General features: G+C 30.0%; 1 protein-coding gene across 1 annotated transcript; it reads left to right on the top strand.

Moving 5' to 3' along the window:
- Positions 1 to 299: 299 nt before the first annotated feature.
- Positions 300 to 22,674, top strand: LOC107444879 (uncharacterized). Its single transcript, XM_043055976.2, has 7 exons — positions 300 to 678; positions 13,504 to 13,601; positions 15,100 to 15,468; positions 16,982 to 17,172; positions 18,429 to 18,550; positions 20,069 to 20,259; positions 22,203 to 22,674. Exons 1-7 carry the CDS (start codon positions 644 to 646, stop codon positions 22,535 to 22,537), a joined length of 1,341 nt encoding a protein of 446 aa, XP_042911910.1. The 5' UTR covers positions 300 to 643; the 3' UTR covers positions 22,538 to 22,674.
- The last annotated feature ends 5,061 nt before the right edge of the window (positions 22,675 to 27,735 follow it).

Below are 27,735 nucleotides of genomic sequence, written 5' to 3'. Positions count from 1 at the left end.
ACATTCAAAGGTAATGATCATGATTATAAAAATCCCCCTTTCTATCATTGTCTGAATATGACATTTCTAGAATCCCTGTGTAAGCATAACCTGATGACCTAGAGAATAATTCTGTGTTTGCTTATAAATAAATAATCAACCAATAATGGATGATTAAAATTTAGCTACTAGTGAATCGTGTGATACGTAATATACTGATAATTGGCAGGAAGCATAAGTGATTCATTCGCACGCTAGCCAGTTTCTCCATTGAATTGAGAAAAAGGTAAAATACTGGAAAAATATGACCAGGTAAATAAACAGCGGGTGCCATGTTTCATGCAATACCAGAATCTCTGATGCTTGACCGGATAGTAGCAGCACATCCCCGGGAAATGACGCCTACAGCCATTTTGTTCGGGACAACTCTGACCTAATAGTTGCTCCGGAAATCGTTGGGTCCCTCATCTCTTTATTCCGCATTTTATTTAGTTTTCTTTTCATGCAGTATTTTTTTTTCTCTATCAAATTCTGTGGCTGTAAAAGTGAACAAAGGTTGATACGCTTGTAATATTGCAGTCCTCTGTCATTGCACTAAGAACAAGTTAGATTTCGCGGAAGGTCTCCGAGAGATATTTTGGCAACATGAGTGTGAAATTAGTTAATGTTCTGTAGGCATTTTGGTTTAGGTGCATTGAGGTAAGTTTGTGAATGTTATAATAGCTTTTTTTTTTTAATTTAAATTCTTGTGTATGATAATAAGTTTTTAGCGTCATTTGAACCAGGTAGGTTATTTTCAACAAAAGTAAAAAGGGATGCAACAATTATTTTGCTTTAAAATTTATATCGAAGCAAAGCATTCGTGTTAATCTAAATGTATTAATGATTAAAAAAAAAGAGTTAAGAATAATCAGTATCAGAAATTACGTTAGAAGAGTGATGACTAAGAGAAGAAAATATTCATTTAATTTAAGCATAATCTACTATAACTTTCATACTAAGCTACTTTTTTCCATTACCTCATAATATGAATTATTAAATTATCGATCATAATGTAATCATCTGGAAAACATATGGAAATTTATAAAAATGTAGGTAAAACTCCTATTCGTAAAAAGTAAAAAGAAGTCGTAAAATTAAAAAATATATACTATGATTTAGTGTATGTGTCTTAAAATTTCATAATATAATTGTGACAATTTTTTTGCAAAATTTTCCAAAAAACATCACTTTAAAGTATCACATCAATTTCCCGTGTATTCACTTAAATATATTTCCATTTATGCAAAAATATAGTCAGTTGTATTTGACCAAACACTAGAGAAAGCAAAACGTGGTCAAGGAAATATTTTGTTATTAGACTTTTTCTGAACGTGATAAAGATAATTTTAGACATTCTGTTCTTTGTTCATTTAAAAAATGTGCAACTTATAGCAAATGCATTCTTAATTTAAAACAATAAAATTGAAAAAGAAGATAAAACAAAAGTATTTCATACTTAACTTCCATACTCATATTTTCGTCAATTCAACTTTTCATAATTATGTACAACTTCTATTGGTTTTCAATTAGTGTAAAGTAGTTAAAATAAAAGTTCATTACTTTTAAGAATGATGTCTCGAATTTCACTCCTTCATAATAATATGTGAACCTTAGTGTCTTAACTACTAAGCCATCACGGGTGTCAACTTTATAACTGCATACAAAATATTTCTAATGCGCCTCAATAGTATCAGTAATATTTTATTTTATTTTATCCGTCGTTGAACAGCCGACCGAATTTTGGGTTTACGACTACTTATGTTCAACTCCGTAGCCTTGTAATTTTGAGCCCAATCCAGAAGACAAGGGAACTCCTGGATCAAGTATTGGGATAAATTTTGACTTCGAGGAGGACTTTTTGATAGAACTAACCCGCCTTTGCGTTACATGGAGAGGAAGACCACGAGAACCTCCCACGGTCAATCTGAGGGTGAAGGGACTCTAACTCATGATGTGTCTACCACTGAGGATATTTCACGTCAGCACTGTGGTCGGTGCAAGCCGGATGCGGATTCGTATCTACTAGCTATCGCTGAATTCGAACCCGGCTCACCTCATTGGAAGGCGAACGTCCTCTGAGTCATCACTGCTCAGTATCAGTAATATAATAAAATATGCAACAAAAAAAGCAATTAATATTCAAATGACTCGATACCATGGGAGAAACTTATATCGCAAATTCTTTTTCAACGCCATACGTAATTTAAAGTATAGAACAGCGGTTCCCAATTTTTCACGGTTATGGAACCCTAAACAAAAAATTTAAATTTATTGTTAACTAAAGTATTTCATACTTAACTTCCATACTCATATTTTGTCCTTTCAAATTTTCTTTATTATCTGATTTCTATTGATTACAATTAGTAAACTGTAGTTAAACATTGAAATAAAAGTTCATTACTCTTAAGAATGGCACCTCGAACCTCACTCCCTCATAATAATATGTGAACCTTAGTATCTTGATGTGAACCTTAGTATCTTGATGTGAACCTTAGTATCAGTACCACTGAGCTATCATGGCTATCAGCTTTATAACTGCATACAGAATATTTCTAATTCGCTAAATATTGTCAGAAATATAATAAAATATGCACACACAAAATTAACATTAAAAGGACGCTATATCAAGGGAGAAACTTTTCATTGCAAATTATCCTTCGATGAAATACGTAATTTAGAGTATAGAACAGCGATTCCCAATTTTTTACTGTTACGAAACCCTAAACATATAAATAAAATTTATTGGCAGCAGTAAAATTATTGACCAAGGAAGGACTACCAATTATTTTGATAATATTTAATGAGGGGAACGATATTTTTTTCATTAATCGTCTTATGAATAAAACTCTTAAAAAGAATAGGTTTTTTTTTTAAAAAAATAGTTGAATTGTTGTGGTATCTAGTCTAAGTTCTGAATATGTTTTTGGTGCATACATTAGCTGAAGATGAATAAAATAAAATTAATTGTGGTTTTCGAAGAAGAATCTTTAGAGACGTTGAGAATAGTACCAGAGAAACAATTCGTAACTCTTGAATTCGGTTATTTTATTTTGAATTGAAAAGTTTTTTTTTTCCAATGCCCACCTGTGTTAACATCCCTCAATTCAGGTATATACAGGGCGATTTTTGTTGGCTTCTCTTTCAGGGGCACCATATTAGGTGGGCCAACGTCGCTCCCACAGTGAGGACAGATAGTATAGAGAAGGAAAGATCATCCATGCCTTGCCCGGAATTCGAAACCAGAACCTTTCTGATGCAAGGACAGTTTCCTGCCCCCTACACAGGCCGGTCGTCTGAATTGAAATTCAATTTTTCATAAATGTTAACACTTCTTTTTTTTTCTACTGGCATTTCACTTAAATAATTTCATAAAAATAACCAAACTATCAACGAAATTATATGGTTTAGTGTTTTGATATAAATATAATTACAAGTTACAAAAATTATTACTGATTTAAAAAATGTAAACTCTCCGAACCCGTGGGAACCTTCCACGGACCCCCAAGGTTCCGCAGAGCACCATTTGGGAACTGCTACTGTAGAAAATGTGAGTTAAGGCAAACCATTAAGTTTAAAATACTGAAAAAAAATTTGAAAATTAAACAAATTATGATTGGATAATTTTGGATTAAGCAATGGGGAATAGCGTAATCCAATAATTTGTTTGATATTTTGAATACTTTTTCAGCAACTGAAACTTTATGGTCAACTCTAAGATTGCCAGAACTCACTTTTTCTATACTTTGAATTTTAAATGAGTTATGGAGATGGAATAGAATTTGTGATGAAAAGTTTCTTCAGAGGTATGGCGTCCTCTTCGATTCGCATTTTTCATATTGAAGCTTTTCTTGTATTTTAAAGGTTGATTTTGAATCTGTCAAGAAAAATATGTTTATTAGGATTAGTTTAGTTTTTGTATCTGATGTTGTGTGTGTAGCTTAAAATATTGTCTGCAGAACTTTAGTAGCATAGTTAGAAGTAAACTTTTGCACCATTAAGATCACATCTTAGTAAGTAAAAATGCGTTCGCCAGATCAAAAGTTTTTAGGGTGTTCTGTTTTTAATTTTGCACAACTACAACACTTTGTACATTTTAATGTAATATTTAACCAGAAAGCACTTTTCATTACTTGACTTTTGATTCAAATGTTTTCTTACATATGAAAAATGAAAAGTTATTTAAAGAAGAATCAAGGATTCATAACAAGAATTATACTTTTTTTTTAATATAATAAAATAAATATTTCGAATCTAATCAGAAAAAAATTTTATGTTTTTGAAAATTTGAAGTTAAATATTAAATTAATTATAAGGATTGTCCCTAAATTCACATCAGTTTTGAATTTTGTTCCATTTTTGCAATCAAATATTAACAACGAGAAAAGGAAAGGCAGCTGACGGTTCACAATTATTAAAATGTGGGCTGCATGAAAGTATAACGCATCTTATTGTTGAGCAATAACAATTTCCTGGTTCTGTAATTTCCCGTTTCAACGATGATCAGAATCAGTCGTACGAATAATCATGTGATTTTGCGATATACCGTAGTAGAAACTCTTTTTTTAAAAAAAAAAAAAATATTAACTTAATGCATAAGAGCCTACAACCCCTATGTCTTGAAGAAGTAGATCAAGCATTATTTTAACGAAATTCAACCTCATTTATGCTAAGCGGTGATTGAGAATTTCTATGAAAGAGCGTAAATGTAGTATCAAAACTGTGAGGGAAACATTTATCTAAATGCTATTCCATACGCAACTTCATACTATAATATGAATCTAAAAAATACGAAAATACTGAATAATTTTTGCAGTATGAATCAACAAAAAAAGAAAAATCAGGATTTTTAATTTTAAACCTGTTTTCTGCAAAAATTACTTCTTGCGTGCGAGAAACATAATTTAAAATAAAAAAGATCCTAAAAAAATTTCCTTAAAAAAAAAAGCTAAGTTTAATGCTCTCTCTTTACGAGCCGCGATGGCTCAGGGGATAGGCAAGCCAATGAGGCGAACCGGGTTCGAATCCCAGTCGATACGAATTCGGCTTGCACCGACCACAGTGCTGGCGTGAAATATTCTCTGTGGTAGACGGATCATGGGTTAGAATCTCCTTGCCGTCAGGCTAACTGTGGGAGGGTCTCGTGGTCTTCCTCTCCATGTAACGCAAATGTGGGTTAGCACCACCAAAAAGTCATCCACGAAGGCAAATTTCTTTTAATACTCGATCCAGGAGTTCCCTTGTCTTATGGATTGGGTTCAAAATTACAAGACTACGGAGTTGNCAGGCTAACCGTGGGAGGATCTCGTGGTCTTCCTCTCCATGTAACGCAAATGCGGGTTAGCTCCATCAAAAAAGTCATCCACGAAGGCGAATTTCTCCTAATACTTGACCCAGGAGTTCCCTTGTCTTCTGGATTGGGTTAAGAATTACAAGGCTACGGAGTTGAACATTAGTAGTCGTAAACCCATAAAATTGGGTCGGTTGTTCAACGGCGGTTATAAAATAAAAAATATCCTCTCTTTACTATATGAGCCATCAATTTTTGGTTCATATAGTAAAGAGAGGGTATAATGTAGGAAATCCTTAAGCTATATTCTTTACATGCAGTTTTTTAAATACAAATACAGTTACATGTTCCAAATACAGTATTTTATAAGATCACCGTAACTATCTTTTTTATGCCATAATTGATCTTACAAGGATTTTTTAGTCCAAGTGTTACAATTTCCATTACAAAAGACTAATTGAAACAATCTATGAGACATAATCGTGACTTTATTGACCACTTAGTTAATTTTATTAATAAAAGTTTAATTATTTACCTCCAAAAAGATCTGCTATTTTTACTTCGTGTACATTTACTTTATCTAGTCTGCCTCATATATTTTTACTTCACGTACATTATGTTTATGTACAGAGCGCAAGAAAAAGAAAGTACATTTCATAACTTTTGATCTGATCATCAATTTTTCATGAGCACTCCATCTCAACGGCTCGAGGGCCAATTCGTAAATATTCAAATTAATGCACTAATCAGGAACTAATCCTTTTCCCTTTTATTATAATATAAAGCAAGGTTAAATACTTATAAACAATATTTTCAACAAAGCAACTGAATCGTACCTTTCTTATAAAAGTGACACCAAAAAAATTAAATTTTGTAGGAAGAACAATATGAACATTAAAATGTGCTAGCATCCATTTTTACTCGGTGAACAATTTCCGACCCTTTAGTAAGATGCAATTTACATAAAATGTTAATTTTACGTAATATTGTTTTTATATATTTCTAACAACTTATAGGAAAAAAATATTTTTGACTTGTGGTGTGATAACAAGTTTGATTCCAAATGGATTTTAGCTTATTGCAATTGAAATTCTTTAAAACACGTTTTTTTTTCTTATTGCACGAACTTTGTCAGAAATATTTCAAATACTTTAGTTAATCACCGTTATAAGAATTTAAACCCTGAATATTTTAGTACTACACCCGTGGAAAAAATATAACTTCTATGCTCAAATCGTAATCAATCATGATTATGTCAATCAATAAACGCAAAAAATACTTTTAGTTCTTCAAAGAAAACATTTTTAAGCTTAATAAGTCGAAAAAATTATATAATTTATAGAGAATTAATTTTTTATATAAACATTTAAGAAAAAATTAATTCTTTATTAATTCAGATGGTTAGTCATTGAGTCTCGATGCTAACGACCATATAAAAACAACAGTCTTTACAAGGATCCCAGGAACAAATAATTTATTGGACTTAAAGGGAAAGATTAGAAAATACTGTCAAAATAAACATTTATTAATGGATGTAAAAGTAAGAGAACGTTCGAATTGTTCCTTAAATATCATTTTTTGTTCCACATTTAAACTAGTTCCTTCGAAATAAATTCAACTTAAAATTTTTCAGAGCTTCATTGCAATATCATTTTTTCTCCCCGTTATTTTTTGGATTTGAGATCCTTTCTCATTCTATGGGCAGCTGTCAAACGAAAGGGGGAATGCATGAATATTAATTTCAATCGAATTCACCAACCAATACCATCTATGTGAATGACTCATCAAAATATTGAAACTTCGGATTATATCGACGCTTAGCTGCGACAATTTTGAAGAAAATATTATATGTTAGAAAAATTTTAGTGACCAGAGATTATCATACATATTTCACTTTATTATTTTTTTTTACTATTTAGTGTTCCTGCTTTTCTTCTTATTTTTCCTAAAAAATAGTTGAAGTATAGCTAATAACAATGGCGAGATTTCGTGATTGCTACTACAATCAAACCCCGCTATAGTGAGCACGGTTTATAGTGAACTATCCCGGATATAGTGAACGAAATGTTCGGTCCCGTGCCTTGCTATTCACGTATAATGTTTTTTTTTGTGTGGATATAGTGAACCAAAAAAGTGAGGATGTTGGATATAATGAACTTTTTTCTGTCTTCGACTGATTTTATTNATTTTTTTCTTTTTTTTTTTTTTTGTAATAATTTTGAAATTTCTACTTCAAAAAATAATACAGATACCGATTTTCAAAACCATCAGTAGAGGGGAATGTAACGATAAGCATTTTTTTCTTGTTTGCTTCTTTTATCTCACTTTCCCATCCCTAAACAAACAAAGCAGATGCTTCCAACCCAGGCAGACGCCCCTGTAAGGTGTCAGTCGGATCAATATGCATTTTCAGCCAGAGGGAATGAGCAATTATTCATTATTGGTCAAAGGATTGGACACTAATATGCGTTGATAATGTCCTCATTTCAACTCCATTTTGCTCTCAGTTCAGTTTAAAAAATCCTGCAAACAAGTGTCTCAAATTTAACTATGGCGAGCAGTAAACGTAAAACGTTCTCCAATGATGATAAAATAGGCATAATCAGAAAAATTGAAAATGGATGCAATCAAGCTGATATTTGCAGGGAATATAAACTATCCAAATCTGCAGTTTGTAACATATGGAAAAATAGGCAATTAATAATTTCTGCTCATGAAAAAAATTTAGATGGCAGAAAAAAGTTGAGAAAAGCAGATCACAAGGATATTGAAGAACCATTACTGAAGTTGTTCACCGATCGAAGTATCTGGACAAATGTCGATGAATTTGCTAAGCGATTTTATGAGACTACTTTTATGTGCTCGAATAGCAGGTTAGACAGGTTTAAAAAGCGGAATAACAGAAATTCAAGAAAAATTATCTGAGAGTCGGGAAGTTTTTCCATATCTGATGTTGAGGATTGTACGCAAGACGAAAAGTAATGAAAAATAACGCATTTTTTACTAGTACATAATATTTTTCAGTCATTTATTTGAATAATGTGTAATAAAAGGAAGTAGTTTGGGAACCATTAGTTAAATTGCTTGCTTAACGGATATAGTGAACAGAAATTTCGGTCCCTTGAAGGTTCACTATGGGGGTTTGACTGTAGCTCAATGTATTTTTAACTGACCGAGAACTATATACTAATGAATATAATAAAATTCACATTTCTTTTGAGAGACATTGAGATTTCTTTTTGCTAATAGTTCTATGTATTTTTAACTAACCAAGAATTTTTAAAAAATGAATATAATAAAATGCAGAAGTTCTCTTGAGGGAGATTAAGATTTCTCTTTGCTAGAAGTTCTATACATTTTTAACTAACCAATTATAAGAAGAAGAAAAATTATGAATATAATAGAATTCATATTTCCCTTGAGAGAGATTGAGATATCTTTGTCCCTGTAGTTCTATGTATTTTTAACTAACCAAGAATTATAAAAAATTAAAATAATAATAAAATTCATATTGTTTATGGAAGAAACATTTTGTTGTAAATAAAAAAGTTTTTTCCCCTTACTAGTACTAAGTATAGAATACAAGGTTTATCAGTTTGGATTTCTGACTTGCTGAAAATCCTATTTTTACAACATTTGAATTGATTCGCTTTCGTGTCAGTAGAGAGGAATCTTGTAATCAAAGTTCTAAGAGATATTTAAGCAGCTATGCTGTTGATGACAATGTAAGGTTCAATCGTTTACTGATCACTACAATAAAAACTTATCGCGATATTATTGCCTATTATTTATCGACTGTAAACAACTAGACTTGAACAACTAGATAGAATGCTTAAGTTTAAGAAATATTTTTTTTCAAAATGCTGCAAACAAAATTTATTTCCATTATATTGCCAGTCTAAAATTCAACTTCTTCCTGATACAAACAAACTAACAGACACAAAACTAGAAAGAAGCGAATAATGAAATGAAAGTTGCATTTTTCAAATGGGCTAAAAAGAATAAATTAATTCCCTTTTTGTCACACCTTGAACAAAAAACGTAGAGTGCATTACTTGCGAATATACGTAATAAGTTTTTATTACCATCGAAAATTACCATCACGTCTTTCGAAAATGATACCCTATATTTTATTGTTTTAGATATGTTTCCCCTCTTTAATACCCTGTTGAATGTACTGAGTAAGAAAAAAAAATATTATTTAATTTTAACATAGGAAATTTTTCTAATAAGAGACTGTAAAACTCTGTTGGAAATTTTCCTTGCTATACATAACTTAGTTATATGCTATGTCCGATAGCGCTACAAAATATTTCACAGCATAACAATCTTTAGCTTTTCAAAATATGCATTTAAAATAGCAATCATGTGCTCAAAACAAATAGATACCATGCACATGCTGATAATTAAAAGAAAAAAAATTTATCAACAATATACAAGAAATTTTTTACAAATATATAAATTTGTGTATAGATTTAAATTTTGACAACATATTTTAATATACTTAACCATTTAATAATTTGATGGACAGGATATTTTATTCAAGAAATGCCTTAGTAATTTGAACTACCATAAATGTATTATAAATCGAAATACACTTCAACTCTAAGTTATTTAAAAAAGAGGATTGATAATGGAATTTGAATACTTCGAAATAAGCAGTTTTATGGATTTGGTCCCTCTGTCTCTGAAATATTAATCAATAATTTTAGTGTGATGGTATTGAAATACGAAAAAATATATAATCACCAAATATAAAATTAATTTATTTTACTGTTAGTTTATTTTGTACTTACATTTTAGTGGTATTAATGTATAAATTGGATCTATTAAAGTCTCTCTCCCTTTGAAAAAGTTAACCGCAAATACTTGGGAGAATCCTTTTCAGTGAGTGAGAAAACTATGTATAATAGACTATAAATGCTGTCTCCACGATCTAAAACTAATTTATTTTAACTTCAACTATTTTATATGCTTATAAACCGGCAAAATTAAAAAAAAAATACCTTAATAACTTTTGATCTAATGACTGGATCCCCACGTACTAAGGTGCAATCTTAATGATTCAAGAGACTTTATCTTAAATATGCTAATTAATTTAAATATACGATATTTTAAGTTACAAAATGAAAAACAAAAAATTACTTTTTCAGAACAAACATGCCATTTCTGACGGATTTCAATTTTTATTCCTTAAAATCTGTAAAAATATGATTAGTAGGCCTAATATGATTCCAGTGTCTTTGAAAATATTTAGCACAATTGCTAGAAAGAATCATTTTAGTGATGAGAAGAGTGTGAAAAACAAGCAAATTTTCTTACCACTGTGTAGTAGACGAATCAAAACTCCACTTAAAGTAAATTAATAAAAATTTATAGAATAAATTATATTAAATAAAAAAAATAAGAATCCCTTTCAGCATATCAAACGATATTAATTAAAACAAATATTTGCAAGCGGGGAACTCTTTTTGTTTATGTGTGCTAAAATGTCTTTCTATCAAAAGCTCTGAATTCTCTCTTAGCTTAATATCAACCTCATCAATTTGAAAACCCTTCTGTAACAGGATATCTACACTTAATTCCTTCCTTTAGTTTTTTTAAATAACTAATGAAGAGTTCCAAAAATGTCGTCTGCTTTTTCAAATTGCAATTTTTCTTTGTACTGCACTTTGTTATTGCTTAAATTAGCGTTTTTTTTTTATGACTCTAACGCCACTATGTAAAATTAATTTATTTTCCCTTTATTTGTTTAGTGATTAATTTGATAAATTAGATTAATATGATCTCACTCTCTCTGAAAATGTTAACAAACAAACCATTTTAGTAATTCATGAGAAGATGATCAAAATGTAAATATTCTCACAACAGTGTTAATTTATTTTATTTTAGAATTATTTCATACGGTCATTATAGTGATAAATTTGATAAATAATACTAATATTATCACACAGTTAACTACAAATAATTGATACAACCATTTATAATAAGTGATAGACAAATATCGAATTGTAAATGCTCTGACTAAATTGTAAAATAAACTATTTTACTTTTACCATAGTTTAAGTAATTTAAATCACAAAATTCGAAGTTCATTCTCAATTTTGAAAATATAGCGGAAGCTATTGTATACCTGACCGGATACTGTCGAATGGATCATCGCAAGGATGGGATCATCAGTTCTGGTCTGTTAGTTGCTGTCTTTTCGAAAAATGGAATGCAAGGTCCATAGCCTTTCTCCGGAATAAAGTTGGACATCATCATAAAAAGAAGTGAATGTCCATTCCACAGTGAAAGCGAAATTGATCTCTATTGAAGGGCATTAAAAACAACTGACAAAGCTGTAAATTAAAATCGTTAAGCTTATTACAAATTTTAAAGAAGGGTTTTGAATAGTAATAATTTCATTTAAGCAAAACCACCTTGGTTGGAAAGTGGCTTTAAAATAGTTTTAAATAAACATAGGACAGATACGCAAAAATATATTGATGTTAAAAACATGTTTTGGGTTTTTTTTTATTGTGTCATTTTTATCAAAAAAAAGTTATTTCAGGTTCATGCAATCTAAAACAATAGCAAGAGAAAAATATAACTACCAATTGTTAACACTGGGTTAAAAAACAAAATATATTTTAAGCAGTTGAGACATTTATTCGAATAATTATTGATCTGGCATCATTCATTTATCCCTCACTTACGCATCATTTCCAAATTTTATACATTAATGAGGAAGTAAAAAATTTATTAAAATTTAAATATAGTGGTTATTTTTAAAATAAAAACATACTAATATATTCATATAAGAAAAGAGCTTATAATGATTCAGCTTTTTACGATACTATCAATACATATATAACTCCTACACATCGACGAAAAAAGTCATTATTTCCTTTTCACGTTGCCAATAAAGAACTGAAATATCAAGCGAGTGAGCAGTCTTAAATATAAATGAAGGAACTTTCTTGTTTATAAGTTTCTGAGTGAGATATCATTTCGCGCTTGGACAATGAAAAACTGATCTAACTGAACTATAAGTTGGGAGGAAAAAAAGTTTAACAGCGAATAGTTCATATTAGCAAATGAACTGTTTTATATTTATGTTTTAATTATACTTATCCGGCTCAGGTTTGATAATGATTTAGAGTCATATTTTAGTTTTAATGATGCTTCATAATTAACGTGGTTAGTGGTATCCGTTTTGTCAATAAACATTGACCCGATACGTGTTTTTTTGTTCTTTCATTTTCTTATGTTTTCCTTTGGTTTTTATTCATTTTCCGAGTTTTGTTAGCATGAATATATTATGAGTTTATGATCAAAGGTTTCACCGAGTATGCCTGCTGTGTACTTTTAAAACTTCATTTAGAAAGAGAAAAAAAGTATCAGCATATATACAAAGCTAGTCTGAAATACAGAAGTATCTAACGAGCGAATGAAGCATGGCTAAATAGGAGTTAAATGATTAAATATAAGTTTGATATTGTACATATTGTGCAGTAATTTTAACACTTTGTTATAAGCTTTCACTTTAATTGACTTGTAAAATTTAGGACGTGATATGCATTTATGTTTAAAAAGAGGCATTCATCTTTATAGCTTCAAACTAATTTAAATTGAATATAAAATAAATTATTTTTATTAATTGAATATAAAACAATTGTCTAAAAACATTTGAAGGCGTTTGTAATAATTGTTTCTCAACTATTATCTGTTTCCTCCGGGAATAAAACAGGCTTGATGTTTTTCATCCTAATTACCTCAATAGTAATTCGCAGATTTAATTGATTATTATATTATGCATTCCATGGATTTTCCACGGATTTTGATTGTGTTTTTGTTTTTTCTTTGCTTAAATATTAATATGCGGCAATTAATGTGCATATTATTCTAATTATTCTCAATTTTTTTTAATAATCACCTTTTAACTTCTTTTTGTTTTCTGTAGAAGTCAAGCCAGTTTATTGTTTTCAGTTTCCCTTACTTCCTTAGTGATCGTTAGATTTTGATAGACTTTTGTCTTTTCTTTGCTTAAATATTTATCTCCTGAAGTGTATACTTTTTTGAATTCATTTTTTTTCCAAAGATTATAAAGATATATATTATAGGCGAGCATTACAGAACACCCTTTATATTCAAATTATGACTAAGTTGTATATTATTGCAAAAAATTTACACTATCATTTTATTTTTTCCAGGTCATCCATGGAAATTGCTGGGCTGTGCAAGCTCTTTATTTGTTTAATTTTAGTAACTTATTGTAATAGTCAGCGAAGCACAGACACGTTTTATAATGGTAAGTTTCTGCAGGCTTTTGTATTGATGAGCCTAAATACTTATTTCTTATGAAAACAGTAAATTTTTAATTATTTTAGAGCTATGTCTGTTTTTTAAAAAAAATGGTTAGTATAATAATTTTTTTTATTTCCGAAATCCAACTTAAATAATGTAATAAGAAAAAAAATAGATTGAATTTTTAACAACTGTTGCAGTATTAATTTTAATTTCATTAATTAATTTTCATTTTAGTTTCATGTTCATTTTAATTACAGAAAAAAATATATGAAAGGGACAATAGTATCCTTTTTATATATTTTTCCAACGCTCTAATAATAAGCAAATATATTTTTTGGTATTTTTCAATTATGAATAACTGCTAATAGGTACTGAAAAATCTGTTAGATTATCGGAATTACATATGTAAGAAAATATAAAATCCAAAAAAAGTAGATTGTAATTGTTTTTCATTCATTTTCAAAAATTTATTAATATTTGATTTTGTAAGTTAAGGAACTTTGAATGATGAATTAATGTTTCTCTTAAATCTATAAATAACTGCAAAGAAGTGAAAATTTGAAAAATTATTCTTCGGAAGATTTTACCTTTAACGCAGAAAAAAGACACCGGTGTTTTATGCTCTATTTCATAACCATAAATTATTAAAATGCTGATTATTTTTAACTTTTTTTTACTTAAACTAACACAAAATAATGAAAAAATGAAAAATATTTTTACTAAAAATTCTGCGACGAGGGGTTAAATGGCATTCACTCATTAAAGGAATTATTTTGTTAAGAAATTCCAAAGCAGACATTTCTAACAAAGTTAAAAACTTAATGTCAATTAAAATAAATAAGAAATAAAGAGTAGATTTCAAAAATCTTGACCTGTTAAAAAAGAATTCCTAATTTAGAATCCAGAAAAAAATCTAACTCATACTATTATTTAAGCAGCGTTCACTCACGGAAAAAAATTCGTTAAGATAAGTACGAAAAAAGATATTTCTTACTGTTGTTGTAGTTAATTTACGTCGCACTAGAGCTGCACAATAGGCTATTGGCGACGGTCTGGGAAACATCCCTGAGGATGATCCGAAGACATGCCATCACAATTTTGATCCTATGCAGAGAGGATGGCACCCCCTCTTCTGTAGCCCATTGACCTGCTCGTGAAGTCGAGCACTTTACGGTAGAACAGTTTAACGAGGACCAATACCGCACATCCTCGGTCCCTACGCAGACTAATCCAGATATTTTTTTATAAAGGAAAAAAACTTAATAAATTTTATGAATAAAATATAATTAGAAAAAAATCAAACTTTGGAATCCAGAAGAAATCTAACTTAGATTATATGTTTAACTTTAAGCAATGTCTACTCAAAGAAAAAAAAGTTACTTTGTTTTTAAAATGTAAAAATAGTAACAAAATCACAAAGTGACAAATGTTAAAACAAAGTCAATTTTAATTTATTTAATATTTTTATCTTGTTAACAAACCTTGTGTTTTAATTTTAGGTGTAGAAGACCTAGAATCAGAAACACAGTTTAGGTCAGTAAAATTAAAATGGCGATATTTGTCTCAATCAGAACCAATTGGCTTCATTGTAACTCTCTGCGAAATTACACTATGGTCAAATTCTGAAAGAGAATGTTTCGAGCGCCATCTCTTGCTCGGTAAAAGAAATGCTCTGAATGGCTACGATTCGGTAACGTCAGATGGTAATGGCCAGTTTCAAGGAACCATCTATGGACTTCGAATGCTGGCTAACTATACTTTATCTGTTCAACCAATGGATAACCAAAACAAAGTTGTTCCATTAACAGCAAATGGAAGACGAGCCAAACTGCAACAAGCGGATAAAATATTAGTTAGGACACAAGGATGTAAGTTGTTATTGATCTATGTTTAGTAGTAATTGAGAGAAGATACTATGGTCAGATCTTCTTTTCTTTAAAACTATAACTTTGAAGAATATTTTAAAAATTGAGTGATATTCTTCTTTCTCTGGTTTAAGTTATACACTTAACATGTTTGTAACGATAATATTATTTAGTTATGTACGGCATGTTCCTATTGGATAATCAAATAGCAATTAACAGGAATATGTTTTTATTGGAAGGGGAATATGAATTATCTAATAGGAATGGCGTAAGCAGCAGGTTGCCATTCACAACCACAAAATTACGGTAATTCATTGATTTGTTCTACTCAAAGTGATATAGTTCAGCCTCTAGCATAGACATCTCATTTAATCAATATTTTATGAATCAACGTTTATTTCGGTATTCAATTATTCTACCACCAGAATGACAAAATATTAATTGAAATTTGAAATGAAATAAATGTTAGTTTTAGGATGAAAATAGGTTGTTAAAATCAGCTTTTATTTCATTGTGTAACTCTTAGAAAATACGATAATATCATTTAGTTAATGTACGGCAGGTTCCTATTGGTTAATCAAATAGCAATTAATAGGAACATGCTGTTATTGGAATGGGAATAGGAATTATCCAATGGTAATTGCGCAAACAACTGTTTGCCATTCACAACCACAAAGTTTCGGTAATTGATTGATTTAATCTACTCAAAGTGGTATAGTTCAGCCTCTGTAATAGACATCTTATTTGATCTATCTTGTATGAATTAATGTTTATATCGGTATTCAATTATACTACCACCAGAATGATAAGATAAATACCGTATAACCACAAACAACTTTAATTCGTGTGTCAACAAAGGTTGATTAAGTCATCTATTTCGATTTCGATATAGATATTGGGTGAAAGAAACAATTTTGAAACGCTTTTGTTTAACATTCATATCCATTTTTTTAATGCATTTTTGTATCTATTTTATCTAAATTTTTTTCTAGGAGGAAGTTTCAAGATGAAGTAAAATGACATTTTAATAAAAAGTTAAGAAATATTTCTTTGTAAATTTCGAAGAACTTACATCTACATCGAGTTGAGCGTATAGAGAATGCACTGCTGTTGACTGTAACATTAAAGCTATTTAAACTAAGCAGCGCATAAACGAAAATTTTCCAATAAATAACCGAATTGCTGTAAAGGTAGAAAATATTGTATGATTTTGCATGACAAACTCTATGCAAAATCTCTCCATTATATTTTGCCGATTCAGTGTTGCACCTTCTTTTAAAAAACAAACCAAATGTATTTCCTCTTTCAAAGAAAATAATTTTTCAGCATCATCTATCATTCTTTATAAGCTATGACCAGACATACTCCGTTCTAAACGCTTTCTGTCTAGTTTACAGGTAGAGAAATCCCCTGACTTGGCGCATTTGCACTAGACTATGTAACTGGACGTACTCCGTTCATAACGATGTATGCTGTATTAATTAATTTGTGGTTCATCTTTCATGGTTTTTTTCAGTTTCCGCCTATGCAACCAATTGCCTATCGAATTCTTCAGACATTGTTGTCCACACGGGGCCATACTTTGGTGGTAAAATAACGGTGGAAGGCTCCGCTGATGAGAGATGCTGTATCTATGGAAACAGGAGTAGTAACCAAGACATTTATACATTGAAAATAAACCATCAACTCTGCGGAAGTAAAACGATTGTGAGCATACTCATTTTTATCTTTTATCTTTAATGTCGGAGAAAATATCTTGATGATTTTGAAGTATAGTACCCTTTATAGGGCCATTTGCTTCTCGTTGTGTTACGTTAAAATATTTTTGAGATTTAATTCTATTTCTAAAAAATTAAAAAAGAAATTTAGTTAACTTCTTACCCAAAATTTTTTTGATTTTTAAGATCATTTTTTATGGGAGAAGGTGGATGGTATTTACATCATTTTGCCAGTAAAAAATTTACCATAAACTTGAACTTCTGTGCTTACAAATAACTGAATTCATAAATTCTGTACTTGTAGCTATAAATCAACTCGATGAGAAACGATCAAATGAGCGCACACTTAACACACAAAAGAAAATAGCTATCCGTTGTTGGCCTCTCTTCTCGACACCACGCCCACCTTTACTCTTACCCACATTTATGTAAACAAAACCCATCTTTGATAATTTGTTTCTTAAGTTATCAGCAGATGACCACACACATCATAAGCGAGGTAGCAAAATTTACGGGGTGGATCAGCAGCACTATCTACATAAATCAAAAATTTCTCTGCGCCTTCAATGCAGTCGGACAGAGATTATTACTGTAAAAAATCAGCTTAATATAACATACATGTAGCAAGATCCGTAAAAATTATACATAAGAACTTCATGTTTTTGAATTTAATTTGAATTTTATACAATCACTTGGCATTTAAAAAAAACTTTATTTTTTCTGGTGTTCTCCATTCTGCTTTTTAATTTTTATTAGAAACAAGTTTAGAATGGTTTTAAAAAGGGGTCTTAGCAATTTAATACCATTTTTTTTGCTGCTTTTTGAAAGTAAAAGTGGAGAAAAAATAATCTACAACAACCGATGACATGCTGGAGGTAGCAAAATAGGTTTCTGCTACTGGAAATCATATGTAGCAAAATAGCTTCCCATGCCTTTATAAAGGGTTAAGACTCTACTTTTTTTACTCAATATTTTTTTAATTTATGAATTTCCTTTTTGGAAATTGTGAAAAAGAAGAGTAACACTTAAAAATATAAAATTTAATAAGTTTAACTTTTCACCCATTACAAGCGAAATAAAATGGAAAAATATTGAAATACACACTTAAATCTTTGTTTAAAAATCTGGATAAATTCTGAATAATTAGGTGTTATTGACAAAACATTGGGGGGATAAACTAATTTACACATTTTCCTTTAATTTTGTTATTGAAAATACTTACCTATTTTTCTTATACATTTTTAGAATGATTCCAGAATAGATACTGTTGTAGTGGTTCATGAGAGCAGTTCTGTGGTAACTCATAACTCCAGAAGATTCCTGGTTCAATGTTCTTTTCTACCTGAAACATTCACAATTAAAGCAGCGTAAGTGTGCAACTTAAATAACCTATGTGTTGTGACTTGCCCCCCTTGATCAAGTCAAAGTTATCTCTCTCTCTCTCTCTCTCTCTCTNTCTTTCATGGCCTATCATGTTGGTGACAACGATGCTCTTGTAAGACAAGCAAATTGTGGTGGAACACCTCTGCCGGTACCTTTCAATGACGCGATCTACAGTCAAACTTTTCCTAGAACTGTTAATCCGTTTTTAGGAAACCAAGTTGCTCTTGTGTCTTTAAAGCCAGTTAAAGAACTCTACTAGATAAAAGAATCGAAGATTATTGAAATGTTTCAAGCAAGTCTGCTCGAACGTTTTATGGGATTGATCTTTAAATAAAAAAAATTTCAAAAAATCTAAATTGGATTAGGAAATCATTAATAAATTATCTGTTTACAGTAGTGTGTTTTGCAACTTTTTTCTTTTCATTAATGAGTATACGATTTGAAAATTTTATAAAAACCAGTTAACATGTACATTTTTTGTGAAACACGTATTAAAAAATGCGGACGCTATACCATGGGAAAAGCTTTTCATGCATATATATATATTGTTATAATAGTTTTTTTTTATTACAATTCAACAAATACCTATTTAAAAATTAAAATCTTCCGGATATTTGAGAAGAATTCAACGAGTAACAAATACTGTCGACAGTTTGAGCCATCTTAAGGATAATTTCACTTTCTGCATATTTAAAAAAAAAGTTAACATTAAAGTTGCGCCGAAATATTTTTTCTTGATATGGCTTCCTCTTAAGAGGATGCTATACCACGAGAGAATTCCTTCATAGTAAATTCTCTTTCTTTATAAACAATTTAAAATTTAAAGTCTAGAAAAAGTGAGTTCAGGCAAACCTAGAGATATCCATGAAGTTACAATTGCAGGATAAAAAAATTTGCTAGCTATCAAAATGCAAACAAATTTAGGAACCATTATTGTAATAAAATAGTCATCATTTTTAAATTAGTTATGTGTGTGAAACATAATTTGATCTAAAAGTTTATCCCCTGATATAGCGTCCTTTTAGAGTGCTTGCTTAAGATTTGAAAAGCTCTTAATATATATTTTTAGAATCTTTGTCAAAAATTAAATAAAAAAGTACGCACCTTAGGGTTCACAAATTAATAGTAAAGTAGAGAAAAAACGAAAAATCCCATTGAAATCTTAAGAAACACTACCGAGGAAATCAGTATTGAAACTATCGAAACCTGTTCGATCGCCAAGAAAAACTGGGAAGTGCTTATAGCAATAGACTTTCAATTGCTCTGTGTTTAATCCGCCAATAAAGTGAATTTTTTTGTTTTTAGTTCTGCCTTACTCAGTAGTGATTTGTTAAATTTCGATAGTGTTTCTGCTATTCTTTCCCTTTATCAATAAAATACGACACTAATATTTTCGTTTTTTACTACGTTCCTGATAAAAATTCTGAAAATATATATATTAAGGGTGATTTTAACAGAACACCCTATATAAAGTATTGTCTATTTCCCCCCTTTAATTTCAGATTCAATGTGCCTCAAGATAATGAGATTGAAAAAAAGAATATGAACTACAAACAAGTAGAAGACGTTCTAAGAAATTTGGAATCGAATGATGTTTACACTTACGATCATTATAAACAGAACAATGTTAAAGATTCTCGAATGTCATCTGAACAGGCTCAATCAGTCTTACAAGGAAGTCTACCTGGATATGGTATAAAAAAAATTTCTCTTGGTGCAATTTTATCTGCTTGCTGCATTGCTTCATTAAAATTTCTCTGTATATTTCTGATAAACAGTTGATTTCATTCCTTGTTTTATACTCAACTCAACGGAATAACTATTAACTCTTTCTCACGTAAACTGGAGAAAAAAAAATGTTGCAACCTTAACAAAATTAAATATTGAACCATGTGTTGTTTTAAATTAAACTCTAGCATCGTGAAATTAAGTTTTAGGTAGTACTATAATATCGTTCCACTTAATCCCATGCTAAGTTTTCAGAAAATTCGAACAATATTACGGCACAAAATGCCTGAAAATTCTAGCTGTGTTGTTTTCGTGGATTCTACATATATTTTTTTTAGTAGACAGTAGATTTTTATAACTATAATAAGACAACGCTAATTTCCTTTGAATGACCTTTTGTTCTTGTGTTCTTCATGCTCTCTTGCAAATAAACAAACCATATTTTTTATTTGAATAATTGTCGTTTAGAAGTGTGTTACAGCATAAGAAGTAGAAAAAGTAAGTCTCTATTTTTATTCATTAATTTTGTTGATTAGTAATAGTTTTCATTAATTCAACAACAACAAAAAAGAAGGAAAACAATATTCCAATAAAAAATTGAGTTAGTTTACATGTAAGAAAACGGGAAGAGAAGTAAATAATAATAAATATATGAATAATAATCGAAAAGAAATTCCAACCTTAGAAATAAAAATCATTATCTTGCTATAACTGGTCGAATTATATTTTGATTGAGTAATAAGTAAAATAAAAGTTTTTTTTTACAATAATTAATTTATTTAAGAATGTATTATCTATGAAATCTTAAATTAACTTTTAATATTAGACTAACTATTGCTCACGTAATCATTATTATTGAAAAAATGTATTTTATGTAGGTTATCAAAGACCAATTTAAATCTTTTTACTCGAAAAATATACTATATTCGTTATTTCTAAAACTCGAAAGTCGCTTTTAATTTACACATTCTAGCTAATTTTCAGATTTATTGAAGTAATCCGCCAAAGTGAGGAATCAAGTTTCCGCAATTTACCTAGATTTTTACCAAGAAATATAGTTTCCGCAATTAACCTAGATTTTTACCTAGAAATCAAGTTTCCGCAATTTACCTAGAATTTTACCTAGAAATCAAGTTTCCGCTATTTACCTAGATTTTTACCTAGAAATTTTGTTTTCGCATTCTATCAGCTAAGTTGTTGATTGTTTGATTGTATTTATTGTCTTGATTCTTAAGGTATTGAAAAAATAATGAATGACATTGTATAATAACAAATTATTGTAATAGTGATTTTAACCATTTGAGTCTTTGAATTATAGTTTAGTTATTGATAATTGATTCAATCAATTAATGCATTGATTGTTCGATTGTGACTCCTTGATTTTTTATCAGCGAAAAATAAATAATATGTTAATTTATATTTACAGAAACGTTGCTATTGTTCAACCAAGGATCTTATTATGATTTTAACGAGTGTGTAGTAGACAATATGCAGATTATACAAATTTAGTTGGTAATTTGAGAAATGAAACAATTTTTAGGCACTTTAATTGATCGCCCTAGATAATATGTACACATTAGCTAGGATCTTATTTTCATTATAACGAGTGTGTAGTAGGCAATATGCTGATTATACAAATATAGTTGGTAATTTGAGAAATGAAACAATTTTTAGGCACTTTAATTGATCACCCTATTTAATATGTACACATTAGCTAGATAATCAGTAGAATGATTGATTTTTACCCTTTAGCGCTGCCATTCCTTTTTTAAAAAAACACTTGGAAAAATATATTTTAAACTCGATACCACGAATTAATTGCACTCACAGATTCCATTCAGATTTCATTTTATTAATTGATACGTGCATTTCTACAATTACTTATTGTAATTTTAATTATATTTTCAGAATCTCAGATGTTGAGTTTGCTGATTGTGATTATCGTTTTGATAATTGTCATTGTTGTAGTGATTGGCTTTAGTCTCTGGTGCTACATCCACACCCATCGCAGACGTTCGGATGGTGCAGATATCGAAACCATGTCCACTTCTGGTTCTTCTTTCATGGCCTATCATGTTGGTGACAACGATGCTCTTGTAAGACAAGCAAATTGTGGTGGAACACCTCTGCCGGTACCTTTCAATGACGCGATCTACAGTCAAACTTTTCCTAGAACTGTTAATCCGTTTTTAGGAAACCAAGTTGCTCTTGTGTCTTTAAAGCCAGTTAAAGAACTCTACTAGATAAAAGAATCGAAGATTATTGAAATGTTTCAAGCAAGTCTGCTCGAACGTTTTATGGGATTGATCTTTAAATAAAAAAAATTTCAAAAAATCTAAATTGGATTAGGAAATCATTAATAAATTATCTGTTTACAGTAGTGTGTTTTGCAACTTTTTTCTTTTCATTAATGAGTATACGATTTGAAAATTTTATAAAAACCAGTTAACATGTACATTTTTTGTGAAACACGTATTAAAAAATGCGGACGCTATACCATGGGAAAAGCTTTTCATGCCTAATTGTGTTTCGCTTCCATTGTCATTTAGAAGAAAAAAGGGAGTTCATGCAAGTAAACCCAGAGAAACCATTAAGATTCAAATTCTGATTTTTTTTTCAAAATATTAAAATGAAAATAAATTATGAAAGATTTACTTTTCGGTAGCTTAATCCAGAATAATCCTGCCATAATTTGCTTTCATTATGAAAAGAAAAACTTTTTTTTAGCATTTGAGACTTTATTGCTTACTCTAGGTTTACCTGAATTGACTTTTTTCTTTGCTTTAAATTTTAAGTAACAATAAAAATGAAACAGAATTTGCCATGAAAAGTTTCTTCCTTGGTATAGCGACCTCTAAAGTTTACGTTGGACCAAACAGTTGGTGTCCTGTAAAACCGTATGTTATTGAAATGCTCCACTTAAACAGTGCACTTATTCCAATTTGTCGGACTTGATCTCACAATTTTATTTCTCTTGTCAATAACCTAAATTGGATTTGGAAGTCATTAAATAAATTCACTCTTTACAGTTCCATTGTTTTATTTCTCATAAAAGGGTACACGATTTGCAAATTTTCTAAAACCAATCAACTTAAAACATTTTTTATCAGATGCAGAATAGACATACTTTCTCAGGCAGTTTAAGTTAGAAGCATACACATGATGTTCCGTAAATCCTTATATTATTGAAATGTTCCAAGCAAGCAGTATACCTCCTTCCATTTTTCGGAACTGATCTCATACTAATTTTTTTTCTTCAAAAATATAAATTAAATTAGAAGTCATTAAATAATTTTGCAGAAATACATTTGCTTCTAAGGGAAATGAGGTTCAGAAATTTCAAAAGACAAGCTGAGTTTTAACATTTTTTGTCCAAATACAAGTGCGAGAACTTCTTCCTCAAAGTTTAAGTCGACGTAAATATCGCTTCTTACAATGAGATACCTGCAAGTGACGTAGTGTGGATATCTTGATCCTGATTGATTGTTGAAACGTGGCATTTGTTTTCGTTAGCAAACTATTCTCTTTAGTCTATTTCGAGTAATCCAAGCCCTTCAAGTATCAATTCTCTTGAGTGACACGTTCTATATTCTTTCACAAAGATTTAAATTCTTTCACTACATATTTCTTACTCAACACAAAGACAGGGCAGAAGTCATGCAGAACATGAACAAACTAATTATGAATTCGAAGTTGCCAGGTACGCAAAACAAAGAATAAATCACAGCTATAATAAAATACTCGAAAAATAATACATTTAAGTTAAGTAAAAGACGTAGGCGAGAAAGAATTATATTTCAACAAATTTGATGTGAGATTCGCCGCTGTCTTTGATTAACTTTCTGTAACGCTGTAACATTAATTAACATTCTAACTTATATGGAGAAACTTAGCTCAACTTTAACATGCATTTTGCTAATAAGCGATCAGCCGGAGCTGATGTCATAGGTTACACGTGTGGGTATTCGTGATCTTCTTCCTTAAGTGCAAGTACCCAATTGTTAGAATCTTAAAAATGCCAATAATAATAAAAAAAAACTATATTTCTGTTTTATGGTTAAAAGAACATATTCTCTGGCAATCACGCGGTCAAGTCTCGACCTCACTAAAAGCAACCAGACTGAGAGCTCATCTTATATTTATCAGACTATAAACATCTTCGTTTTCTTTAAAAAACGAAAAAAGTACATAAATTAGATAAAGAAAGCTTATCTAAATTGGGTACTTGCAACTCGAGGAGAATTCCGATAAAAACGCATAATAGTGCCTAATCACGTGGTTGTGTACGACCTGTTCAGTATTCATGTCACAGCTATTAGGTTTGGTTTATTACCATGCTGAATCAATTTTCGGATCAGATTTAACTTGATACTTGCAAGCGACGTCACGCGTATCGTCGAACTTGATTGGCTATTGAATCGAGGCATAAGCAAATGTTACAATTTAACCACGCGTGACGTCACTTACAGGTATCCAATTATAAATAATGTGTAGCAGATGTTTACCTCTCACACCCGTTACATGATAGTATCAAAAAATAAAATTTATCAAAGTATTCCAAACCTAAGCTGAACTACGCCTGTAACTTAACTTTTCGTCATGTTGTTGTCCAATTATAAAATTTTCACGTAGTAAGATGCAATCTGAATGATTCAAGGGACAAGCCTTAATTATCCGAACTAATTTATACAGTCGATATTTTAAGTTACGAAATTATATACACGAACGAACTTTTACTGAATGAACATACGTTTTTCTTTTTCTTTTTTTTTTTTTTTTCAACGGATAAACTTTCAAAATATGGTCTAACTCTCAGAATAATGGAAGGTGGCCTAGCCACAATCTGCAAAATATGGTTCCAATAGTTAACACCAAATAATTGGAAGTTTTTACGTGAATCAATTTTCAAGTAATTGAGTTGGTGAATTATTACTTTTTTTGAATAAAAATATAAATCCACTCAAGAAAATAATTTCCATAATTATTTGTAATTATTTTATTAAAGCCGTATTTTTGAATATTCATTCCTCATCATCTATTCCCGTGATTCCTTTAAATTTCAATACTGAAAAACGAATTTCACGGTTTGAGAATTTTCTGGAGCAAGCATTCGATTGAAATCTTGAAAATAAAAATATACACTAAGTTTACAAGATTTTATTTTCATATTCTAAATATTTCAAAACAAAATTTGCATTTTTGATGTTGAGAAAAAATAAAATTTGAAAATCGGGATGGACAAGAAGCATTTTTTCTTTCAATTTCGTCCCCAATCAATGCTTCGTCACTATATTCCCGTCAACTGTTTCATTATATTTTTCTTTGTTCTTCTCTACGCGAAGACAGAAACTGTTTTTCTCCGTCACTGCCCATCTTCACTGTGAGATAACTCTCAGAGAGAACCGATTTTCCACGTTATAGATTTGTCAAAACTTGGTAAACCTCAAAACGCCAAGATGATGATTCTGTCATAATTTTTCTGAAAAATGGACATAAATCGTTTTTTCCTTTAACTGTCTAATCTTCATTTGCTTACATAGAATTGCTTATATAGTTACTAAAACACAATGTTTATTATTATGAAAAATTAAAAATTATTTAAAAGAAATCCATCATTATTAAATAAAAAAAATTTAATAATCGCCAAAAAAAATATGATTGAAATTCTCGTGGGATAAGAAAAATGAAGTTTATGTACAAAAATTATTTGATTCACTTAAGAGATTACAGGATTTTTTTTTTTTTTCTTTTGGTGCACTTCACATTATTTACATTATCAATATTTTTAGATCTTTTCTTCTCTTAGAAATTTTCTCTTTTTTTTTCATTCTTAGGATATATATAATTGGAAATAACATGCGCATGAAAAAAAAAATTCGTTGGGACGGCTCCTGGTCTGTTTTGGGTTGTAGTGCCTGGAAGAAGGAGTCGAAGGAAATTTAATGTGGCCTTTTTGTTTATGAATTTTTTTTCGATGAAACTAATTTTTCAAGGTTATTTTTTATTCTTCTTGACGGAATCCAATTAAAAATAAAATAAGTAGAAAAACATTTATTTTTTCTCCTCTAAATTTTTTTTTTTATTATTTTTAACTGTCATTACAACGATGTAGACATTGCTACTTAATTTGCTAACTGATGCTCTCTAAGACACTGCTTAATTTTGACTACTAGGGTTTAAGGCATCATCCAATTTAATGTTATTTCTTACAATAGGAATTTTAAACATAAGTGATAGGCCGATTAGAGATCAGCCAAATCAATAAAATTCAACTATTATCTCAAAAATTAAAATTGTAAACAAATCTGCAAAATCTATAAAAGGTGCCCTAATAAAGAATAGCGGCAAGTAACATGTTTATAGATAATTTTATGACAAAAAATAATTTATAAAGAGAGAAAAATATAAAACGAACGTAACAAATTATTCCCTTGCATTTAACTAAGAATAATGCACTTTACTGACGAACTCAAAAAACTCAGAAGAGGACATTTTTCATGTATTATCCATCGCACTAAGCGAATAGAAAGCTCCGATTTTCTTACTGTCCTGTCATCTTCATATAACCTTTACTTACACTTTAGATTGTTTTTGTTCCTCCATCGGCTACGATAGAGTTTCGAGTATTAGGCACCCTTTCTCTAAGTAAAAAATAAATTAATTAATTAAAATTTAATGAAAATAAACAAGTTCAGTTGTCAAATGTGTGGCAGAAATTCCCCTTCATGAGAGTAACATATGCAGACTAAAGTGAACGCCACAATGATAGGAAAGGGATGTATAAAAGAAGAATGCGACTTTTAACTGGCCACTTTGGTGATTATCAAAACCTCGTGCAAAAATATGTTTATTTTATTCAGCATATTTTTCCCCATTAACTTCCTCTGCGATGTGGCACTTATTTCTTTAACTGTTCCTTTTTTTTTCTTGTCGAAAGTTTTAGATTAAAAGAGATAGCGTTAATGAGTTTTAAACCTGCTCAGAGTCTGATACGTTTGTTACCCTTATCCCCTTCCCAACAAGTGTGGAACAGAGAGTCTTATAAAGTCCCCACAACGAGGATTTAAAATTAAGCCACTCCAACCCCTCTCCTAATTTATCAATTTATGGAAAACTTCTAAACTACTACCATTTACCATTTTGCAAACAGTGGAACTTTGACCAAAATCAGGATCGAACTCAAAGGACCTCGTTTGCGATTTCCTCATAGTGTTGCCAAAACGAAATATGAAATAAACAGAGATCGTTACTAATTTTATTATTATGCTTATCATGGATTACTTTCATTAAAAACTTCAGTTTGAAAGATTTCAATTTTTTTACCATAAACAATTATAAAAAACAGGCTAAAACTATATTTATATTTTTTCTTTGAAATACAAAAAAATTATTTTTGTTATTTTAGTTGCAAAAAAATTAACAATTTACATTCCCCCAAAAC

Source organism: Parasteatoda tepidariorum, chromosome 7 (assembly GCF_043381705.1).
Source record: "Parasteatoda tepidariorum isolate YZ-2023 chromosome 7, CAS_Ptep_4.0, whole genome shotgun sequence".
Lineage (NCBI taxonomy): Eukaryota > Metazoa > Arthropoda > Arachnida > Araneae > Theridiidae > Parasteatoda > Parasteatoda tepidariorum.
This window is presented reverse-complemented; position numbering and strand designations above follow the sequence as displayed.